At 36.5% G+C, this 23,372-nt stretch overlaps 1 protein-coding gene across 1 annotated transcript; it reads left to right on the plus strand.

Moving 5' to 3' along the window:
• Positions 1-3,936: 3,936 nt before the first annotated feature.
• Positions 3,937-23,254, plus strand: LOC102601156 (vacuolar protein sorting-associated protein 51 homolog). The gene is made up of 20 exons (XM_006349129.2): positions 3,937-4,242; positions 7,233-7,372; positions 7,669-7,723; positions 7,859-7,966; positions 9,001-9,099; positions 9,189-9,266; positions 9,505-9,582; positions 12,692-12,829; positions 13,185-13,285; positions 13,399-13,466; positions 16,001-16,074; positions 16,172-16,238; positions 17,003-17,121; positions 17,935-18,201; positions 18,290-18,403; positions 21,387-21,458; positions 21,544-21,594; positions 21,793-22,023; positions 22,102-22,278; positions 22,584-23,254. The coding sequence occupies exons 1-20, from the start codon at positions 4,063-4,065 to the stop codon at positions 22,698-22,700; spliced, it is 2,334 nt and encodes a 777-aa protein (XP_006349191.1). The 5' UTR covers positions 3,937-4,062; the 3' UTR covers positions 22,701-23,254.
• Positions 23,255-23,372: the final 118 nt, after the last annotated feature.

Genomic DNA, 23,372 nt, shown 5'->3' on the forward strand with positions numbered 1-23,372 from the left:
TATAAAAGATAGCCTTTCTTATGAGGATGTACCAGTTGAGATTCTTGATCGTCAAGTTAGAAGGTTGAGAAACAAAGAAGTCGCTTCAGTCAAGGTTTGGTGGAGGAGTCAGTCTGTAGAAGGAGCTACTTGGGAAGCAGAAACGGCCATGAAAGCCAAGTATCCTCACCTCTTTCCTTCTGATTCCACTCCAGCTTGAGGTAATAGTTCCTCTTCAGTTTTTCAGTCATTCATGCGTAAATTCGGTCTTAGAATCATGTTCCTTTAGTTTGTACTTGCATTTTCAGTGTATTTACATGTTCTTGGAACTCAGTTCAGTCAAAAATTCAGTTCTCAGTGTTTAGTGGTAGGGATTGCAGCCTTCTCTCTCCATTTCAGCTAGTTTAGTCTACATTTGAGGACGAATGGTCCCAAGGGGGAGATAATATAACACCCTGTATCCGAAACAGACCAATAATACAGATTTTGAGAAGTTGCAGGTGCAACCTATGGTTGCCACCTACGGACTGTAGTCTGACCTACGGCTCGTGATGTGGGTCTGTGGTTCACCACTGCAGCCCCTCCCAAAAACCCAACTCAGAAAATTGGCTATGTCTCAACCCACGGACATACCTACGGTCCGTAAGTCAGTCTATGGTCTGTGGTCAGTATCCGTGGATCAAAACCCCTTTTACCCAGCCTCTGACGTAAACGACGGCCGACCAACACGGACCGTCATTCGATCTACAGTCCGTAGGTCTGACCGTAGGTAAGGGTCACAGCCAATTAGATGAAAATTGTTGAGTGGGTCAACTTCAGATGGTCATAACTCTTAGCACAAAATGAATTGTGTGTTCCATTACCTATGATATGATATATAATTGAATCCTCTTTCCAACGCCACCGAGTTTGCTTAAATTTGACCTCCGAGTAAAAAGTTATGCTTGCTTTAGTGAAGCCCTGTCGAGCAGACTTAACCTACGACTCCAATCTACAGACCGTAGATTGACCTACGGCCCGTAGGTCCGTCCGTCGATCACTCCGACAGCAATTAAGTCAGGGGTCTTTTGGTCTTTTCCTATTTCGTTGGACCCCTAAGCTACGTCGTTTAGACCCTAAATTATGAGGTTTTAGTCAGTTTAAGCCTAGAAACATAACTAGAACTTACCTAAGTCAAATCATTTAATCAAAATTTAGAAAATTTAGAGCGTAAGAGGAGAAGAGAGGTCAAGAACCCTAGTTCAAGAACGCAAGAAGTTTTCTTTAATTCTAGCCCAGAAATCAAAGGATTTCTCCGTGAAAGTCGTCACCAGGTATGTGGGATTTCACTAGTGGGTTCCTTTCACCCATTAGGTCCCTAGTTTTCAGTCAGTTTCTTGATTCCCTTATTATGACTAGACCTAGGGTTTCTTGAATGTTAGAATTGTTGGGTTCTTAGCTGTTAAAATGATCCAAATCAGACTAGTACGTCAATATTCAGTTTAATGCATGAATTTCAGAACCTTAGCTATGTATTTCTTTAGTTCTTGAATTACACATGCTAGGTCAGATATTTCAGTTATTTCAGATATATATGCCTCAGTTTTGAATGTGTTTTTATCAGTATATAATTGCGCATTCTCAGTTGCATGTCAGTTTGAGCTATCCGGTATAATACAGGAATTTAGTCATAATGTGTTAATCACTTAATCCATTGGGAGTAGCATAATACCGAGTTGGACTAGGGTTCAACGTACCCATATAGTCCAGAACTACGAGCCACGTAGGTGTAAGTCCCCTCTATCGGCAATATCAATTAGTGATCACGCCAGCATGCCTCTATACCTCTGGCAAGGTATATTAGGTCCTCTCGATGGGGCATATACATCGGACTCCACATTTAGCTCATGTGGTTTTATTATCGGTTATTAGTAGCTCCCATAGTTCAGTTAAATTCTATTGCATTGACCATTTATCAGTATATCCAGTATTCAGTTTTAGCATGTTATAAATTTGGTCATTGCATTTAGTTATCTTAGCATTCACTATCTATATCATATTCAGATTATTTCATTGCTTTATTGTTTTGTTCAGTTATATGTTATTTCAGCTTTACTCTATCATGCATGCTCAGTACCTTTCAAGTACTGACGCATACGTGCGCTACATCTTCTCGTGATGTAGGTTCAAGTTCTCAGCATCCAGATCACGCTTAGATCGGTTCCCGATCTCCAGTTCAACAGTAATCAGTGGTGAGTCCTTATTCTCCGAGGACAATAGTCATGAGTTTCTTTTCAGTATTTTTCAGTCCTTTTGTTTCAGTTTTGCTAGACTTTGTTGGGGCTTGTCCCAGCATTTCTAGTCAGTTAGAGGCTATTTTCAAACATAGATAGATTCAGGTTAGTATTTGAGTTTGATGTTTCTTTTGTATTAAACTCATCAGTTTTCATATATCTCAGTTATAGTATATGGGTATTCCCCATCTTTTCATTTTATTTATGATTTAGCTTCCGCATCAGTTTATTATCTTTAGTATGCTCATGATCATGCCAGTAGGGTTAGCTTGGGATCACTTGTGGTCCTAGGTTCCGTTTCCGCGTCTTGGGGGTAGCTCGGGGCATGACAAAAGTAAATCGAAAACAGATTTCTTTACTACCTTTGAGCAAATCGAAAACAGAAAACAATATATTACAGATACGAAAGTGACTTAGATTTGGGTACCTTTGACGAACACGCATTGAATCGACGAACACGCGATGAATCGACCAAGAAAACTATGAAATCGACGCGGTGGCTAGGGTTTTGTGAGGTAGGAACGGGACCTGGAAGATTTGGAATGTTTAATTGACTTAGATATTTTAGAGGGAATCGGGTGGGTTATTGGGTTTTTGGGGCGGGTTGTTATTTTATGGGTTAAAAGAATGGTCAAACGGGTAGTTGATTAGGATTAAGACACATGTACAAAATTAGGGGTCCGTTAGTGAGAGGGGCATGTGTGTAATTGGACGACAGGGGCCTAGATATTTTAGAGGGAATCGGGTGGGTTATTGGGTTTTTGGGGCGGGTTGTTATTTTATGGGTTAAAAGAATGGTCAAACGGGTAGTTGATTAGGATTAAGACACATGTACAAAATTAGGGGTCCGTTAGTGAGAGGGGCATGTGTGTAATTGGACGACAGGGGCCTATGTAGACGCAAAGTATAACGGAGGGCATAGACGTACCATTTATCAAAGTTCAGGGTATTTCCTTCTATATATTACTTATACAAAACATATAAGTACAAAAATCACCAACGTAATTTATTTATACAAAATATATAAGTACAAATCAGTTGTTACTACTTCGTTTAAACAACCACGGACGAAAATAACTCATTTATACAAACATTTATTATACCAAAACTACAATGATCAATCGATTCAATCAATAGAAAATAATTTATACATAAATAAATACAAATCAATTAATACTAACCAGTTTATATAAATACGGATGAAAATAGCTCAATTATACAAATACACACATATTATACAAATGAGGTTGTTCCTAGTAGCTTAAATTATAGCTACAACACGTCAATATACAAACTACTCCCTCTGTTCAACAATAATTGTCCACTATTGACTTGGCACACCCCTTAAGAAACAATAAATAATAGGGGTAATGTTACTAGTTTATCATTTGACTTTATTAAGTTTAATGTTTTGAGAAATGTGTTAGATGATAAATAGGGAGTATTTAATAACAAGAGTAAAATAGACACATAAGGTAAATTATCTCTTGATTTTTTAAATGGGACAAATATTATTGAATAATTATTTTTTAATATAATGGACAACTATTATTGAATGTAGGGAGTATAACTAAAAAGTCTAATTAAATTTATTAGCGTGACTATTTGTGAAATTTCTTCAATACTAAAAAAAGATGGTGCGTGTAACTATAAATTAAAGGGGCGATTGAATTAGGAAATCAGAGATATCAGCATCAATTCACATTCAGAACAAGGAGTTCTCAGTCGAAAATCACAATTGGCAGACGAAGAACACTGGCATTGCGTTTGAAAATTTTCACTGTCAATTTCTGAAACATTCGAAACAAAAATGGGTGTTGATGATGTGCCGATGGACGATAAAGCTAAGAGAATGAGAGATCTGTTATCAAGCTTCTATTCTCCTGATCCCAGTTCTCCTTCAAAGACGCCCAATGCTTCTTCCAGATTCGCTACATTGGACACCATCAACACTACCACATTCGATGTCGATCAATACATGAACCTTCTTGTATGTCTCTCACATCTATATTTTTGCTTCTCATATGATTATGTTTGATTTATAGTGAGTTTAGATGGTAATTTGATGTATGCGTTTTATTGTAAACTGTGTAAGAACATCCAGAGTGGAGGAGTGATAAATAAATTGGAATGGAGGGAGTATTATGACAGATTGTGTATAGTGGCACCTTTTTTAGATCACAATGACATAAGTTCCCTATAAATGCGTTACCATGTTATATCAATGTTGAGTCCTCTCACATAATAAGTCTTTCTTTCGATGTAGTAAGAGTCTTCTGAAATGGAAGAGTGTGGCATAAGTTGGATTAGAGCAAGTACTATGAGAGGTAGATTATACTGTCCTATTTTGGGTTAGAGTTTTCTGTACTACTTTGTGAGCATGTTATGATCTCATGTCTAGTCCATTTATTGTGATTCATAGTACACCTTTGCAAAAGTGGACAACTGTTGTATAAATTAGAAAGGAAAGAGTACCGAGAAAGGTGGTTATAGTGACCCCTTTCTCAATAATGTGTATCCTTTTTTCATAATATATATAGTATTGTTCTCTGTACTACAGGCAGCCATTCTATGATCTAATGTTTAATCCCTTTATTACGATTGAATAGATGTCTTTTGATGTACTTATCTGTATTTAAATGTCACATTTATGTAACCTTATAAAAAAAGGAAGAAAGAGGCTGTGACATATATCTACCCGGAAACATACTTTTACTTTTGAAAAAAAAAATCTATCTGGAAATACAACTGTTGTAACTCTTTAAAGAAATGTCATAGAACATGTGAAGTAATTGAATCTCTGCAATTAACAGCTAACAATGCAAGAAGAAGAAGAATTGGGCGTAGGGAGAAAGAGAGAACACATTGTTTGTGAAAATATCTTGCATTAGTTCTAACTGAATGCAGAATGCTGGATATATACACGTTGACAACGAATGACAGCTAAGACCTTCAAACCGACTATGTGCAAACTGCTAACAAACTAATCCTGTGTATTTAGCCTAACAACTATTTACAGTTATGAAATAATTAGCTCCCTAACCACTAATCAACTAACTAATGGAAGCTGTTGCTTGTGATTGTACCTCAAGGTACATCAGCACACTTGCTAAGCTTCTTTACACTTCTCCTCAAGCTAGGAGCTATGTAGATATTCTTGATTCCTAGCTTGGACATCAGATGAACATGTGAAGCTCTGCCAAGACCCTTAGTGAACGAATCCGCTGGCTGATCTGCTGAAAGTAAGTAGGCAGTAGTAACTAGGCCCTCGTGAATTTTCTCCCTAGTGAAATGATAGTCTATGTCTATATGCTTAGTCCTCTCATGAAAGACATGATTTTCAGCTATCTATAGTGCTGATTCACACTCAAGAAAATAAAGAAACAGAAACTTTGATCTCCACACCAAGCTCCTGAAACAATCCAGCGATGCTATTTCTGCATCTGAAGATGCCATTGTCCAGTAGCTTCTGCCGAACTCCTGGACACAGTAGCCTTCTTCTTGGACTTCCACGAAATGGGGGAAGACCCATACTGCACTAGATAACCAGTAATAGACCTCCTTCCATTGATTCAGGTTCCCCAATCAACATCACAACACACTTTCAAGTGATCATCACTAGTTATTGACATCAATATTCCTAAACCTGTTGCATGCTTCACGTATGTTACTAGTCTCAATGCTGCTTCCATATGTGACCTCTTAGGAGAATGCATGAATTGACTGAGACTTTGCACAACAAATGCAATGTCTGGTCTGGTTGTAGTAAGATAGAGTAGCCTCATAACCAATCTCTAGCCTTCATGAATTGTTACTAATCTCTAGCCTTCACATATGTTACTAGTCTCAATGCTGCTTCCATATGTGACCTCTTAGGAGAATGCATGAATTGACTGAGACTTTGCACAACAAATGCAATGTCTGGTCTGGTTGTAGTAAGATAGAGTAGCCTCATAACCAATCTCTAGCAGGATATCCCAAGGACTGATCCTCATGAGCTGGTGGTATATGCTGATCAAACTCAGCAGTTGTGAGTTTTCGATTCTGTGGCATAGGAGTAGTGACAGGTTTAGCACCTGCAACCCCATGTCTGCCACTAACTCCAAATCATATTTTCTTTGGTGCATCAAAATCCCATCCTTGCTTCTGGCAAATTCAATGCCAAGAAAGTATCTGAGCTCTCTCATATCCTTGATCTTGAAAGTTGTTTGTAAAGCTTCCTTAATTTTCGATTCTGTGGCATAGGAGTCATGGCATGATCATCCCTTGTCAGTAACAAGTCATCTACATACACCAAAATTATGGCAGTTTTGGCACCCTCCCTCTTTGTGAACAAAGAATAGTCTCTTGTGCTCTGGTGAAAACATTATGATGTCAAGGCTGCAGTAAGCTTGATATTCCATTGCCTGGAAGCTTGCTTTAAGCAATATTACGACTTCAATAGCCTGCAAACTTGTGCATTTTTGCCACCCTTGTCACAAAAACCTTCTAAGGCAGTCATGTACACTTCTTCATACAAGTTCCCTTGCAAGAAGACATTGTAAACATCAATTTGGTAGAACTTCCATTGCTTAGCTGTAACAATTGAAATGACTGCTCTGACTGTGGCCCTTTTGACCGCTGGTGATAAGGTTTCTTGGTAATTTAGCCTAACAACTAATTACAATTATGAAATAATTAGCTCCCTAACCACTAAACAACTAACTAATGGAAGCTGTTGCTTGTGATTGTACCTCAAGGTACAGAAACACACTTGCTAAGCTCCTTCACAGAGCCTTATGTGAATAGCATGGTTATTTGCCTTTAACTTTATGTGCTCTTCTGAAAGACTTCTGGTGTGCACACCTCATGCTTACGTAATATTTATCAGAAAGATTATCACTAATCTTACCTTTTTGTCCTGGAGTGAGCTATTCTTTTTAATGATGCTAAAGTCTTTGAAAAGATTGACTAGACAGCGTAATATTTCTGAATATATAGGTGCAGAAGTCCAATTTGGAAGGTCTGCTTCAGAGGCATGTTGATATGGCTGCTGAGATAAAGAATCTGGATACGGACCTGCAGATGTTGGTATATGAGAATTACAACAAGTTTGTAAGTGCCACAGATGCTATTAAAAGGTAAACCTTTTCTTTGAAAGTAACTGTAAAATATGAGCTATTTCATCCTGTTAGTGGCAGACACTTGGGTACAATTGAAGCTAAATTCTAACTTAGTGTGCGAGCTTGTTATGACATTATTAGACGTGTCATAGATCCTGAATAATTCAGAAGAAATGAAGTAACATTGTCAGTTTCTTGCACTTGTTATGCTTGGCTTCAGATCATATGTTGCTTTCACGTTTGCCAGGGTTTTATTTTGTCGTATTCTCCTTTGGCATGTTGATTCCGAACTCACTTAGTGATTGCTTTTTCAGGATGAAGAACAATATTGTTGGCATGGAAACAAATATGGAACAGCTTCTTGAAAAGGTTAGTAGTCTTTTTCTTTCATCTTTTAGTCGTCCGAAAAGTTATTTGCTTTATTTGGTTTTAATTTTGACCCAAGAAGTAAAAGATGAAAAGGAACTGTGTGGGAAGTGTTAGATTTCTTTTAATTACTTGCAGATAATGTCTGTTCAATCTAGAAGTGATGGGGTTAATACTTCTCTTTTTGAGAAGAGAGAGCACATTGAGAAATTGCATCGGACCCGCAATCTTCTACGGAAAGTTCAGGTACTAAAGTGAGGTATTAAGCTAAAAAAAATTAATTCACTGCATCTCTACGGGTGTTCATATAGCACTTTTCAGAACTGAATGAATCTTGCTGTTTTTTGAATATGGAAAAAAGAAAGAAGTCATTTCCATTTCTACCCTACTGATTTGGGCTGGTTAATTATGGAATATTTATGATTGAAGGGCATTAGATGGTGACTGGCAGTGAATTGTATGTTAGAGTCTCCCACATTGGTTGAGAGAATGGACTGGTGTCTTCTCATATGCTCTTGGTCAATCCTCAGTTCCTCACTTCATGATCTAGCTTTCCGGTTGAGTTAGACTAAAAGTGCATTTTTTTAACATGGTACCAAAGCAGCTACATTCATGTTGTCGTGTTTCCATTGTTGGACCCACATGCTTTTGTTAATATTTTTTTTTCCAATTACATAGGGGATCAAGGAAAGGGTAGTGAGAATCGAACCCACCCTATTTTATGGGAGATCCTACTAATACCACTAAACTAGAAGTCTTTTTCCCCATGTTATCCACGTTCTAGTTTTGCCAGATCTGGGCATGTCGTGTACAGGAAGGGCAAGGGAATGTTCCCACATTATTTGGGGGAATGGGTTGTTGTCTCCTTATATAGTTTTAGACAATTTTAACCTTATTAGCTAGCTTTTGTGGTTCAGTTTGTTTCAAGGTCCATTTCCTTAAGTATGTAAAAAATAAAGTAATATGCCATTTCGTATCTGCTGAGAAAGTGGAACACAATAATCAACCATTCATATTTATTGACCATCAGATACAGTTTACAACTTCATCAATCTTTTCATTGGGATGTCCCAAAATTACAAGAATATCATATAAATAGGGATGGAGAGAATGCATTATTATTTGGCAGCGGTATAGTCTTTTGATTCAGTCTCATCACATCACTTGCTTTGCTGACAAGATAAAATTCAGTTTTATGTTTATGCTGCTATGTGCAATGTAAGTATACTTCCTTTCCATGATTGAGTGACACATATTCCCTCTTCTTTGGAGAAGAACAGTTCATATACGATCTACCTGCTACGTTAGCAAAGTGCATCAAATCAGAAGCCTATGCTGATGCAGTAAAATACTATATAGGAGCCATGCCCATTTTCAAGGTTTGTAGGTATCCTTGGGTCCACACCTTTTCCCTTTTCATGATATAATTGCGTCTATAAATTTTGCTGACAGTATTTATCTGTGCTAGATATATGGGGACTCTTCATTCCTAGACTGCAAACGAGCCTCAGAGGAAGCAATTGCTATCATTATCAAAGCCTTGCAGGTCTGTAAGTGCTCCGATTACTTGATTGAGGGTGGACACTTTATTTGGTGGAGGAAGTTATAGTGTTTGTATAATTTCTACGCATCACGTAGATCCCTGTGACTACTTTTAAAGCAGCAGAGGAAAAATAAGTAGGGAATGCAATTTTCTGGACATAGATCCTGCTTCTTTAGATTTGCTGTCAAGAAATTAGTGAATTGGACTTTATGATGCATATTACTTTTCGTTTGCTTTTCAGGGCAAGGTATTCTCAGATTCTGAATCCATACAAGCCAGGGCAGAGGCTGTTATGCTCCTTAAGCAATTGGATTTTCCGGTCTGTATCACGCCTCCCCCTTTCTCCCAGATTCATCTACTTATTGTCTTCTGTCTTGAACAGATTTGAGATAAATCCTTTGATTTTTCACAAGACTCTCCATCTCCTTCTATTGAAGCAAATATGTATTGTAAAATGTTCCCTCATTCCCATTTTGTCAGAGGCACTTTATCTTTTCGAAAATTTAATTACTTTGATCATGATAGTCACGAACATCTTCCAATACTCTACAAACAAATTTTTGGGTCTTGTCATGCATCACCCCTTCCTTCTTGGTCCATCTACTTTTCTTGCATAGTTCAATTTGGTCTTTAACTGATTTGAGACGAATTCTTCAATTTTGAGTGGGTAACTGTAAAGTTTCCTCGTTCCCCCTATATGCCACAGTCCCTTTACCTTTTTCGAAAATTTAATTTCTTTGATCATGACATTTATGATCATATTGCAGTATTGCTACAATCATTTGTTAGATCAATGTTGTCTTTTCATGCAGAAATTGGTCAAATTGAACGCCTAAAGTACCTATGTTAGATTATGTAGGATAGATGGAGTAAATTATGTGGTGTCGAATTGTCATAATTTCATAAAACTTCTTTTCCTAGTTTCACTATTGATCAACTAAAAGTGCTCAATCATGGAAAAATTGTAGCATGCGTCAACTTGACACATTATACACTGATGTAAGAATGGTTGACTGGGAAAAAACAAGAAGTAACCAAGTGGAAAAGTTCTATTTTCTTGTGTTCTTGAACAGTATCTCAGAAGAGTTCTTTACAATATGATATTCTGAGACATATTTTCTAGTCCTTTTTACCTGCCATATGGGTTTGCTCTTTGCTCTCTTATTTTTCTGAACCTGTTACTTCTCTCTGTTGACTCACAGTTAGGTCAAAGTTCTCAAGCTTCTTAGCTCCGAAAACGGAAAACATAATTGTAGAACAAATCGAGAAGAAAATTCATATTATTATTTACTAAAATGAATGCACATCTGTTTTATACCTCGGATTACCATCAGAACCCTCATTCTTTGGATGAAAATGCAAAAAGAAAAAAACATCAAACAAGGAAAACTGTAACATTATAAAGAAAGAAAAGATGGATGAAAAATGGTGGACCTTGACCTATGATGTAGATGAATATGTTGCTAATGCTTTTTTTTTTTTTTGAGGGGGGGGAGTTGAAGAGAAGATTATACATCTCTATACATGCCTTTTCAGAAACAATGGAAGAACGATTTTTCTTTAAAATGTGACCTTACTTGAAGGGGATCTGTTATATGGACTTGTAAGTGTAACACTGTATCTTTGAGTTGTAAGGAGACAGGAAAGATTTTGCTTAAGAAAATTAACTTCGACCTTAAACCTGTAGATCTGTGTACTGAAAAAGGTAGCCCCCTTGATATGGCTTTCATAATCATTCACCTGTATCTTGATTGACTTACTGACATTCACCAACTTTGTGATCTGGAGTATGTATTAAGATAGTAAAGTGTTGCGGTAATAATATGGATAACAAAAAGAATATTTTTGATAAAGTTTGAGAAAAGAGAACTTTTTAATAATTTACCTTTTACATCTGTTGAAAATATAAGTAGGTAAGAGTCTGTTCTGTCACACATTTTAAGCCTTTAGATAAAATAGCAACACACTTTAATATGGTATCAGAACAAGATCCATCCAATTCTTGTTTTACGTGATGTTTGAACTTGGCCCCTATATTATGTTGTCCACTCTCAAGTTGGTAGGTCTATATGTTGGGGTGTTAAGTTGCCCCACATTGGTTGTGAGGTGAAGAATTGGTCTCTTTATATGGTCTAGGACAATCCTCACCGTATGATCTAGTTTTTGTGATTGAGTTAGACCCAAAGTCCATTTCTTATCATCGTATCAGAGTTAGACCCATCTCAATTTGGGTTATCCGATGTTGCCCCCATATTATATTGTCCATGCTCAAGATATCCAGCTCTGGGCATGTTGGTGGTGGTGGGGGAAGGTGTTAAGAGTCACAGATTGGTATGGGATGGGGTTGTTTGCTTCCTTATATGGTCTTGGACAATCCTCACCTCATGAGCTAGCTTTTGGAGCTGAGTTAAACTCATGGTCAATTTTCTTAATAATGGTATTAGAGCAGACAGTGGCCTTGGGTGCAAGCCTTCACTGCCGCCCATTATAAAAAGATTTTTTACGTGTTTGGCCATGAAAAAGAATCAGACTAGCACGTGAGGGGGCGTGTTGAAGATATAATTAAGTAGACATAAGTTAACTCTCTCTAACAACTTAAGTTTTTAGATAAGATGATCACACTCCTCAACAACAGGAAGAAAAATAGCCTTATTTATTGGTGACAATCATTAATTAGAGATGTCAACCTAAGTCTATTGTTAACCTACTCTTCAACACCTCAAAGGAGTGACATGATGCACTTAGCTCCTGCATTTGATCTTAGAAGGGGCTATATCACATTGGGTCTATAGTTTGCCACCTTACTTATCATTTCTGTAAGAGATTGTTTCCACGTCTTGAACTTGTCACCTCTTGGTCGTACAACGATGACTCTTACCATTATGCCAAGGCTTCCCTTCACTCTTTGACACCTCAAAATTAGAATTTTCTTTATTTTTGTATTATACATGAATCATCGCATTATTTTTATTTTTATTTTTTGTCTTTTCCAAGTAGAGGTTGGAGAATGCAAGAATATCTCAAATAATAGTGAAGGAAAAACCAGAACTGCTCAATTTATTGTGACACCACTTCCTATAGTTGGAGACTTGGGATAGGGATAACTACAACTGTTTCGTATGCTGGTAACATAACATGGAACATGTTGCAGGCTCGTGACAAAAATAATTTCTCTCAATGGTAAAAGAGAGAAATTAAAAATAAAAAAAAAAGAGAGTAAACTCACCTTGGTTGGTCTTCATCTGGTGGACACAACTTGAGAATAACTATTCAAGTTCGTGCGTTTAGGGACAGAAAATTGAGTGCATCCCTCTTGATACAACCCTGATATCTTATATTCTTCAGACTTGTAGTGCAATATAAGGCTTGAAGTTCAATTGTCTTGTTGTTGTGACTTTGCCTTTTGGAATTATATGTCTGTGTTGCAGGTTAATAATTTGAAGGAGCAACTCTTTGAAAAGTTAGAACAGTTCCTTGTGGATCTCCATCTAGAATATAAGGAAATAAGATATGCTTCATCAGGCCTTGGTGGGATTCCTGTAATGGCTTCTTCTAGTTCTCATGAGGTATGTCAAAGCAATATAATTAATATGCTTGGAAATTCTATGCTTGCAGTGTATGCACAATGTGGCCAGAACTTCTAACATCTATAAACATTTAATAAACTTCATCAGACATGACTTCTCATCAGTAAGAAAGAGAATACTGTCATTGAGAAAGGTGGCGTCCACTCATGCCGGTATCACGTATTTACACTCAAAAAAAGAAATAATGATTTTTGTCAGTGTGTGGCAATACCAAAAGCAGATAAATATGGCGGCTTAAAAATGCTTCTGACAGAAACCTTTTGGAGTATCACTTATTTTTCTCCTTTCCAGTTATCTTACGGTGCTTGACAAATTGTCATGTTCGCAACTTTAGGCTTCTATTCGTGAATTTGCTGAGGCTGTCCGCGCGTATCGAGTTATTTTCCCTGATTCCGAACAACAGCTCTTTAGACTTGCAAAAGAGTTAGCTACAAAGTATGGATGCACTTCTTTTTTTCCTCTCTCCTCCCTTCACATCTGGATATCGTTTGTGCATTAGTTTTCTACAACTGATCAGTATAACAGAGCACCACTTTCGAAAACTTTAGGCACTTTGAAGCCACAAAACAGCACATCAAGAAGCAGGTCTCTTCAACAGACCTTGTTGCCATGTTGCGTAAGTTCCACTTTCTGTTACTTCAGCATCACATGTAGTGTTAATCTTTACTTGTTTGCAATGTCAAGTCCTCTTTCACCTTTCTTTAGGGATTCAGAACCATAGTTATCTTTCACCATTTGCCATCTGCTATGTATGTTAAGCACTTGAGAAAAACACATGGTTCAGCCTGCTCTATGCCTGGTTAGTTTAGCCATCTAGGACCAGGGGATGAAGGTTCTAAATTCTCAATATGCTTCTTTGCTCTTTTGTCAACACAAACTGTTGTTATTTCTCTCATTTGACTATAAATAATCATGCACTCTAGGCCAGTTTACCATCTTCCAACTTGCGATGCAGCTCTAGTCCTTTTTGACTTGTACTTTTTATTATTGTTCCTATTTTTGGCAAAATCTTGTTGACTCGTCATATCAGAAGGAAAATGATATTTATTCAAGATTTGAATCTAATGCTCTTTTGGTATGTGAGATGAGATAGACAAGGACATCCCACCGGATTAGCTATCCCACAGAAATTGGGATCGTTAATCCCACCATTTAGTACATCCCATGGGAAATCCCATCCCTCATCCCTCCAACCAAACGTGTGATAAAATAATCCTGCATTTATCTCATGGAATTGCTTTCCCATCCCGCATACCAAACGAGCAAAGTTCCTTCTCGAAATATTGATCCATACATGACTGAAATACGTCTCCTGGGAGGATATTCTCTTCTTTTTCCAGTGACTGGAATTGGGATCGAAATATTATGACATGTGAATGTAGAAGGACAAGAAGAGAAGCAGATGATCCCAGGAGGAACAAATGCTCAAACTTTGAAGAATTTGTGGTTATCCTTTCTAGTTGATACTTTTGGTTTTTCACTTGTTATTGAGGATCATTTAAACCTCAATTAGCTCTGATTCTTTATTTGGTGTTTTCTTGTGTGTGTATTTAACTTTTTAAATTGTCACGACAAATTCTAATAAAACATTACTTTAACCTAGCTATTCAGGGTTTTGTCAAAGTTGCGCTTTAACCTTAAAGTGAGATGCAGTGCAAGCTAGGATCTTCCCTTAGATTAGGTGGTGCTTCAGCAAAGACGCCAAGGTATTACAACGTATGCTTCAACAAACCTTGTCAATCAACAACTTTTTTCTTTTAAATGTCAAAAAATTATCAAGCTCATAGGTCGCGGGGAGGGGAGAGATGATTAGGAATGAAGATATACAAGGCAAAGTGGTAGTGGCCTTAGTGGTGGATAAGATGTGGGAAGCGAAGTTGAGATGGTTCGGACATGTAAAGAGGAGCATAGATGCCCCAATGAGGAAGTGCGAGAGGTTAGCAATGATAAGTCTTAGGAGAGGTAGAGGTAGACCAAGGAAAAATTGGGGAAATGTGATAAGACATGACATGACACATCTTCAGCTCACCGAGGACATGCCTCTAGCTTTGAGCACCTTGTCTGCTCCATCTTCTACTTATCAGTATCATTATTATCAGTATTACTATTATTGTTTCTTTTACTTGGGTTATCTCTACTTTTTCTTTTTTGTTGTCAGTACTTTTCTTTTCTACAACATTTCCACTATAGCTTTTACCTTTGTATTTGTCAAACTATTTTTGGAAATGTTTTTTTGAGCCGAGGGTCTATCTAAACAACCTCTCCACCTCACACAAGGTAGGGTACGTCTATGTACACCCCACCCTCTCCAGACCCCACTGGCCACTAGATATGTTGTTGTTGTATAGGTCATGAATAGACAACGCTAAACAATAAAGCCAAGAAAGTGATGCTCTCTGTGTTTCAATTTGTTTGTCTCACTACTATTTAGTACGTTTTTAAAAAAATGCCTCTTTCCTTGTGTAGAAACATCTTAGTTCCAACTTACACATGACATATTTAAGACCTAAAGATTAAAGGGCATTTTAGTACATTCTACATCTCTTTAGTTTAAGACTACAAGATTCATAAGTCTTCTTTACTTTCGTAAACTCCGTGCCAAGTCAAAACCGGACAAACAAATTGAAACGGAGGGAGTGTATTGAATTGATTAGGAACATTATGGATGAGTATGATTATAATTATTAATTATGCGTAGGTAATAGAAATTTTAGTACAAGAAAATCAGTCTGTAAATCTTTATTTATGAAAAAGAACACCAAATCTGAATCAGAGTGCATCTCTGCATTTACATCAGGAATTTAAAATGTTTTTTGAATTTGATCGACTAGGTTATTAACTTCACATATATCTCTTATTTACAGTGTTTCAATTCTTTTACCGTTGTAATTGTTGTTTGTGTTCTTCGATTTTGATTGATGTGTGTGTGCACACATATATATCTATTAGTTTTTCTTTATTCTGGAATCTGGACCTTTATTCACTGATTGTTCTTTATTCAAGCTTTGCACTCAAAACTTACTACACCTTTGCTTTTCTACCTTTTCGCCTTTAATAACTCTGGCTCTCTGTCGACGCCACTTTTGCATTTCATGAATGCTAATTTTGGTCTGATTATAAATTATTCTTTTACGCGCATTTTTTCCTCAGGAGTAATTTGGACAGATGTGCTTCTGATGGATGAAGTGCTGCCAGAGGCTGGACTACGTGATTTTACGTTTGAGGTTTCTTATAATAGACAATTACCACTTTATGGATTCATGTTATTCGATTGTGACAGTGGTGGGTTTGGAATATCTGAAAATTCCTGTGTGGTTTCAGGCTGCTCATGATGCTATCAAACAATATGTTGCTTGCACATTCAGTCATCTTTTGCTAGATATTTCAGGTATGTCTTGTTAAACTGGTACTGTCGGATAAAAATGTCTAAATTTGACTCAAATTAAATTTGTTAGGTTTTAGGTTTACGAGACTTAAAGGAATCTCTAAGAAGGGTGTGCAAAACACAACACTACTAATTTGCACAAAGTAAACACAGAACCTCCTTGTTATTTCTTCTTGGATATCTACTCTGTCCTATATTGGATTTCGTTAATCATGATGTGAGTAATGTGACTTAGCAAAGGTTATTAAGAGTCCGTTTGGATTGACTTAAAAAAAGTAGCTTCTAAGTCAAAAAAACAAAAAGTCAAACTTAAATGACTTTTTAAGTCAAAAAACAAAAAGTAGGGGGAGACCTACTTTTGATTTTTAACTTTTTTAAAGTCATTTTAAACTTATTTTAAGTTATTTTTAACCTTGCCAAACACGTCCAAAAGCTAAAAATGACTTACAAGTAGGTTTGACCAACTTTTGAGTCAATCCAAACAGGCTCTAAGAAGATAATTGTCTTTCAGAGGATAAAAATTGGTGAGGTTCTTCAGAAGTCTGAGGTCTTATCTTATATGTTGTATCATCTGGCATTTGGAGCTTAATGCACAATGTGTAACTACTCATTTATGATATTATTTGTTATATTCCAAAATCTTAACTAGCCTTAAGAGTAATTAGTTCCTTCTTAGAAAATGACCTTCTTTCTCAAACCACTTATTTTACATTAGCTCTAAACTATTCTGAGTTTGACTGTTGCTTTACATTATTTTAAATTGGCAGATGCTCTTGTAAAAGTCCATGATAATCAAAAGGGGGTAATTGAAGAAGAGTATCCTTTGCAGTCTGCCCTTGAGACCAGCAAAAAGGCATTAGTACAAGGCAGCATGGGCGCCTTGCTGGTAAAAGTAGTTCTGTGGCTTTATATAAATTAAGAAGTTCTCTTGAATCCTTGTATCAAATAATTCATCTATGGGTTCAAAGGTCATCAAATCTGTCTTTTTAGTTTTCACTGGGAATGGTTAAAGTAGTTGGTATCTGTTAATCATTTCCGTACCCTGGCCCGCACATTGTTTTTCTTTCTCTATTTGATTCTACCCAGGGAATGATTTAAGTAAGAATTGCAGAAACATGTGAAATAAAAGGATTTAAAAGGATTTTTGCCAAACCTATGAATGGAGCTAAATAGTTTTCGAACCCCTTGGGAACTAAACTATTTTGTTTTACAAAGGAATAGGGATAGGTAAGAAAAATGCATCAGTAACATCATTTTCACGCGTATTGTTCTTTTGACATGCATCTAGAGCTTCTGGAATAGTGGATTACTGTGAACCAAAGTCTTCGCTGATGAAGTTATGTTACTATATGAAATAGTGTGCATTAACATTTTTCTGCTGCTATACCTACTGACCTACTTTGGTCTTTGCTATTATAACTCACCACTCAGGTTTGATCTCAAGTTACTGACAAACAGTTTTTATTATGCCAAATATATCAGAAAGGTTTCTCAACTGAACAAAATTGTTGCGAAAATCGCTGAGCTTACCTCCCAAAAATAAAAAAAAATGAAAAGGCAATAAATCAGGAAATAGCAAGGGGTAAAACTAGCACCACAGCTTCATGATTTCAGCATATCCTCTATCAGAGTACAGTCTCCAGTTGTCCAGTCAATTGTGTTCTTTATTGTACTTTTAGTTTGATTTTTTGTATAACAGGATTCCCGTCGACTTCTTGATGAAAACTTGGAAGTGCTATCAAGTTTGACAGACTTGATCATTGAGTGGGTGCAAGAAAGATTTCAGGACTTCTTCAGGAAGCTGAATGATCACTTTTTCATGCTTTCGGGAAAGAAATATTCTGCTAATCAGGATCTAACCTTTGGGGAAGGAATGCAGGGTGATAAAGTACTTCCCGAGCTTGTTCTTTTGCTGGCTCAACTCTCTGTTTTCATAGAGCAAAATGGCATTACCAGAATCACTGAGGCAAGGAGTTGTCTGATTGGTACTTCAGTATAGTTACCTGATCTGGGCCATCTAAATGGGCTTTTTGATTATTTTTTTAAAATTTCAGGAAATATCTTCTTTCTCTGGTGGTGGGACTCGGGGCTACGAAAATAGTTCAGCTTTTATTCCTGCAGAAATTTGTCGCATCTTTCGATCAGCTGGTGAAGAACTCTTGCAGCATGTATGTATCTAGATTCTGAACATTTTCTTACTTCTACAAACATCTTGTTTTGTTTTACTGGTTAGCTTTTTCTAGAGGTTTATGGATTAGTTTACTTTCTCTAAAGCGAAAGTTTATCACATCTAATCTTCCTTGTTTTCATTGTGTTAAGTAGCTTTGATATCCATTTAGGCTCCAATGATAAACTTGTGTCATTGCAAAAGTATACTGCCAGAGATCTTTTATTGTGACTGAGAGGTTTGCATACTGCAAAAACAACATTTCTTTTGTTATTCTGAGAACTTCCAAAACCACTATTCTTATTTCATTTGATGAGTTGCAAAAAAAATTATCTTTTCCTGTATTGCATATATAACTCTCTTTTTTCAGGGAATGAATTTTCTGTCTAGCATACAAACTTTTTCAGTCATTTCCATTTATTATTCATGTTTACCTAGTCCATTGGAGAAATTAAGTTACAACTTTAATATTCTGTTTTCAATTGAACTTCTACCCATCATGTTCATGAATCATGATTAATCAAATGGATAATATATGTAACTAAAAGCAAATTTGTGCATGCTAATTATTATAATTTCATAGAGGACAGCAAGATTTATACAATTCTAATTATACTACTAGAAGTTTGTTCTTCCTTCTCTAACTCCAACCACACATAGAACTGATGAAATTTATAAACTCCTCCAATCATAAAAGAAGAAACAAAAGAAATTCGTCTTAAATATGTCTCTCAAACATTAGAACAAATCTGTCTATCTTCTCAATGCATCCCTCTCAATTTAAGTGCCAAATGGCTGCTGTATACTGCTTTAATCTGTAATGCTAACGTTGGAGTAAATGACCTTGAAAAGATAAATGATTGGGACTGTAAAAGGTTACGGGTATAAGATTCACATATATGTTACCATTTTCCAATGCTAATGTTCTAAAAATCAGAATACTATGTATTTCGGTACTCTACAAAGACAGCAGTGAAAACCTGTAATTTTTTCAAGCATGTTGTTTTATGATTGCAATCGATTTCACATTTATTTCCTTGTTAAAAGCGTGAAATTGATTGCAATCACAAAGTCAACGTGCACGATTCATTAGACTTTTTGTGATTTAAACAAAGAATTAAATTCATAGATAATTTAGAAACTTGCAGATTCTGAAATAAAGAACCAAACAACATTTACAGTATATAGGTCTACCTCCAGTTGTTATTGTGGTCATATATTTCATTATAGTTCTATGATCAAAGTTCTATTTTCTATTTGATCCCTTTGAATTCCATATATCGATTTTCTGTATTATCAATTGAAGGGACTCTTTAACATACCACTACATTCAACAACAATAACAGCAACATACTCGGTGTAATCCAGTAGGTGGGATCTAGGGAGGGTAAAGTGTACGCAAACCTTAATTTGACCTCGGGAAGGTAGAGAGGCTGTTTTCGAAAGACTCACTCAAGTGCAGCAAGACAAAGTATATACGAAAAGGGAATACGACAGTGAAACATGTCAATCAATAAGGAAGGCAGAACAAAGCCTACAAAGAAAAGAAACTGTAATAACAACAGGAAAATGTGATAATTGGAAAGAAAATATATGTATAAGACTAATACTACAACACACCCGGTGCTCCCAGGCTCCCACCAAGCCTAAATCTGTCGAAAATATAGTCAAAGCACAACTACCTACTAACCTTCTACCCTAATCCACGACCTTCATACGCACCTATCTAAGATCATGTCCTCGGTGAGTTGAAGTTGCGCCATGTCCGATCTAATCACCTCTTCCCAGTACTTCTTCAGCCTACCTCTACCTCTCCTCATACCCACTATATCCAATCCCTGACACCTCCTTACTGGGGCATCTCCTCTTTACATGTCTAAACCATCTCAGTTTCTCTTCCCTCATATTGTCCACCATAGAGGTCACTACCACCTTGTCTCGGATATCCTCATTCTTAATTCTATCTCTCCTAGTATGCCACATATCCATTACAGCATCCTCATCTCCACAATTTGCATCTTTTGAACATAGGAGCTCTTGACTGGCCAACACTCCGCCCCATATAACAAAGTTGGTCTAACATACCACTACATTGATCTTGTTTTTGATGCATGTATGCACCTCTTCAGGAATGAAAAAAAATAGTTCCAAGTTTATGACAAATAAAAAGAATTATGAATAGTATTCAATTAAACCAAGATCTGCAGTATCTTTTAATATACAAATAATTATTTTTTATGACCAGCATTCTACTTATTTGTCCATCAATACAGTTCCACTTGTTTGCTCATGCTGCCTCTCTTTTAATTCAGTTAATTTACTGATTTCGTTGTTTTTGGTCTCTGAATACATAAACCATGGCATTTCTTGAAAAAAATGGAAACCTTTCATGAACTGCTAAATGCCATTGTTCATTTATTCAGGTAGGTTGTTAAGAACCCATTTGTTGTCTTTATATGGTTAAAGAGCATACTTCTCTAGTTCTCTTGATGCTTGGTTATATGGGATTTATGATGAATTTCTGGCTGGCTTGCATTTATGCTTGTTGTAGGTTTGTTAACTTCCTTGAATTTCATATTATCTTTTTGCCAAGCATGATGAACTCTCGTCACTCAAGCTAAAGATTTTGTTATTTCTGGGGTGTGATTGAACATTGAACTTGATCTTTTTACCATTGAGAACACAACATTTGCATTAATGAGTAAATAAGAAATTGGATCTAACTAATTATGGATGTTGTTGAAGTACATTAAAACATACATGTCCGAGGTTAAATTGCTATTCTCCATTTTTCTTGTGAATATTAGGAGGATCTGAATGATTGAGTATGTGGTGCTAGTTTGTTCTTTATGAATTTTGTTGTCCATACCAACAAATGAAGCTTATGATACTTTTTGTTATTATGTACTTCCTTGGTAGACAGCTAATAATTAGAGTTTAATCAAATTACTGAGTTTTAACTCTATTTCGATCTCCTGTTTCAGTATATAAGCTTGAAAACTCAGAAGATCTTGATTGTGTTGAAGAAGAGGTTTACAACCCCAAATTGGGTTAAGGTAATCAGACATGGTCAGCTAACACTAATCACTTGTAAGCATCAAGATGATTTGCTTGTGCTAATTTCTGTCCTTCTTTGTATAGCATAAAGAGCCCAGGGAAGTTCATATGTTCGTTGATCTGCTTCTTCAAGAGGTAAATTTTGCAGTTCTCATTTTCTCTTCCTCTTTCCAGTATGAGGTTTTTGTAATAGGAAATTGAAGCACCGAGAGGGAGAAAAATGGCACCTTTTGACTTCATATGATATACACTATTGTTTCTTCTCCTATAATAGTTAATATGACTAGTTCAGTAGAAAAATTTAACTTTTTCTGTTTGATGTCATTAATTCAGCTGGATACAATCCTTAATGAAGTGAAGCAAATATTGCCTGAAGGACTACAGCCTAAGCATCGACGCACAGACAGCAATGGGAGTACCACTTCTTCTCGTAGTAATCCGTTGAGAGATGATAGGCTGGTACGATCAAATACCCAAAAGGCTAGGAGTCAGCTTCTTGAGTCCCATTTAGCAAAATTGTTTAAGCAGAAGATGGAAATATTTACTAAAGTTGAACACACACAGGTTTGATTCTAGTGCTTGTAACTCAACTACCTGCACTAATTTTGGAGAACAGTGGAATAAGAATTATTTACTGTGCAGGAATCAGTCATAACTACGATTATAAAACTTTTCTTGAAGAGTTTACAAGAATTTGTCCGACTTCAGACTTTTAATCGGAGTGGATTTCAACAAATTCAGTTGGACATTCACTTTCTTAAGACCACTCTTAAAGATACTGCTGAAGATGAAGCAGCTGTTGATTTTTTGCTTGATGAGGTAATGACAGAATCTCCACAGCTATTATACTTAACAGCTACTCTTTTAATGGGCTTTTTCCTATATTTTCTTCTTAATGACCACCTTCAAACAGTCCTGAAAGGTTCTGTATTATCTATGTTTAGTTGCTATCGATCAGTTGTTTCCTCCCTAAACTCTTCCCCACCTCTTTTCTCCCTCTTCCTAATAGATTTGACTTTGTAGTAGAAATCATTAAGTTGGTCTTCACTGCACATACTGAAAGTTGAATGCTTCAACGGTTATTATCTAGCAAAATGTGTGAGAGAGTGTTTCTTGCTGAACAGGTGATTGTTGCTGCTGCTGAACGTTGTCTTGATCCCATCCCTCTGGAACCAGCCATCTTGGACAGGCTTACCCAAGCAAAGTTGGCAAAGAATTCGGACCAGAGCTCTACTTCATAATAATCTGGGAGGCTGGGAGCTCAAATGCATCGTGCTACTGCGACTCTGAGCTGGAAGTAATCAGAAAATATAACACCCAATGCATTTTTTTTAATAGGTAAAGCATAACACTCAATGCTAGGTACATATTAGAAGAAAAAACTTGCTTTAAAGCCTTTCTGGGCAGAGATGATTTCAAGATTTAGAGTCATCGAGTTCAGAATGGATGTGACATGTTATATGTTCACATTTTTTATTTTCTTTTTCTTTTTACATATGTATAAGTGATTCGACTTGAATTTAGTGGATTCAGTTAAACTAATTGAATCCTCTATAGATAAGCATTCACCATAGGTCCATAGCATATGCATCACTTTGATAGAGAATGGAAGCATTGCCAAGCAGCTCTCCTGGTTTCACGACCAATTACATTGCAACTGAATTCATGGATCACTAGTTCATTAAGGGGCAGCATTTTCCAAATGAAAGAAGGGGTACACTGGATTTTGTAATTTGTCAATTCATTTTATTTACCTCATTTTATTATGATCAATGGATCATTTGTTTATTTTTTATTCCCTAAACCCCCAAATTAACTTCTAAGATTTACTTTCATTGTCAACATTACCAATTCTGGTCATCAAATTACTGTTTAATATATTTTGTTATTAAAAACTTTGGATTTTCAAACCG

This window comes from Solanum tuberosum, unplaced genomic scaffold (genome assembly GCF_000226075.1).
Source record: "Solanum tuberosum cultivar DM 1-3 516 R44 unplaced genomic scaffold, SolTub_3.0 scf00104, whole genome shotgun sequence".
Classification (NCBI taxonomy): Eukaryota; Viridiplantae; Streptophyta; class Magnoliopsida; order Solanales; family Solanaceae; genus Solanum; species Solanum tuberosum.

Bases quoted from the DNA above. Each gene is read 5' to 3' on its own strand.
- LOC102601156 (XM_006349129.2), top strand. From the start codon at position 4,063: ATGGGTGTTGATGATGTGCCGATGGACGATAAAGCTAAGAGAATGAGA. The intron at 7,373-7,668 runs GTAAACCTTTTC...TTGCTTTTTCAG, and splicing joins GCCACAGATGCTATTAAAAG to GATGAAGAACAATATTGTTG. The intron at 9,100-9,188 runs GTTTGTAGGTAT...TATCTGTGCTAG, and splicing joins GAGCCATGCCCATTTTCAAG to ATATATGGGGACTCTTCATT.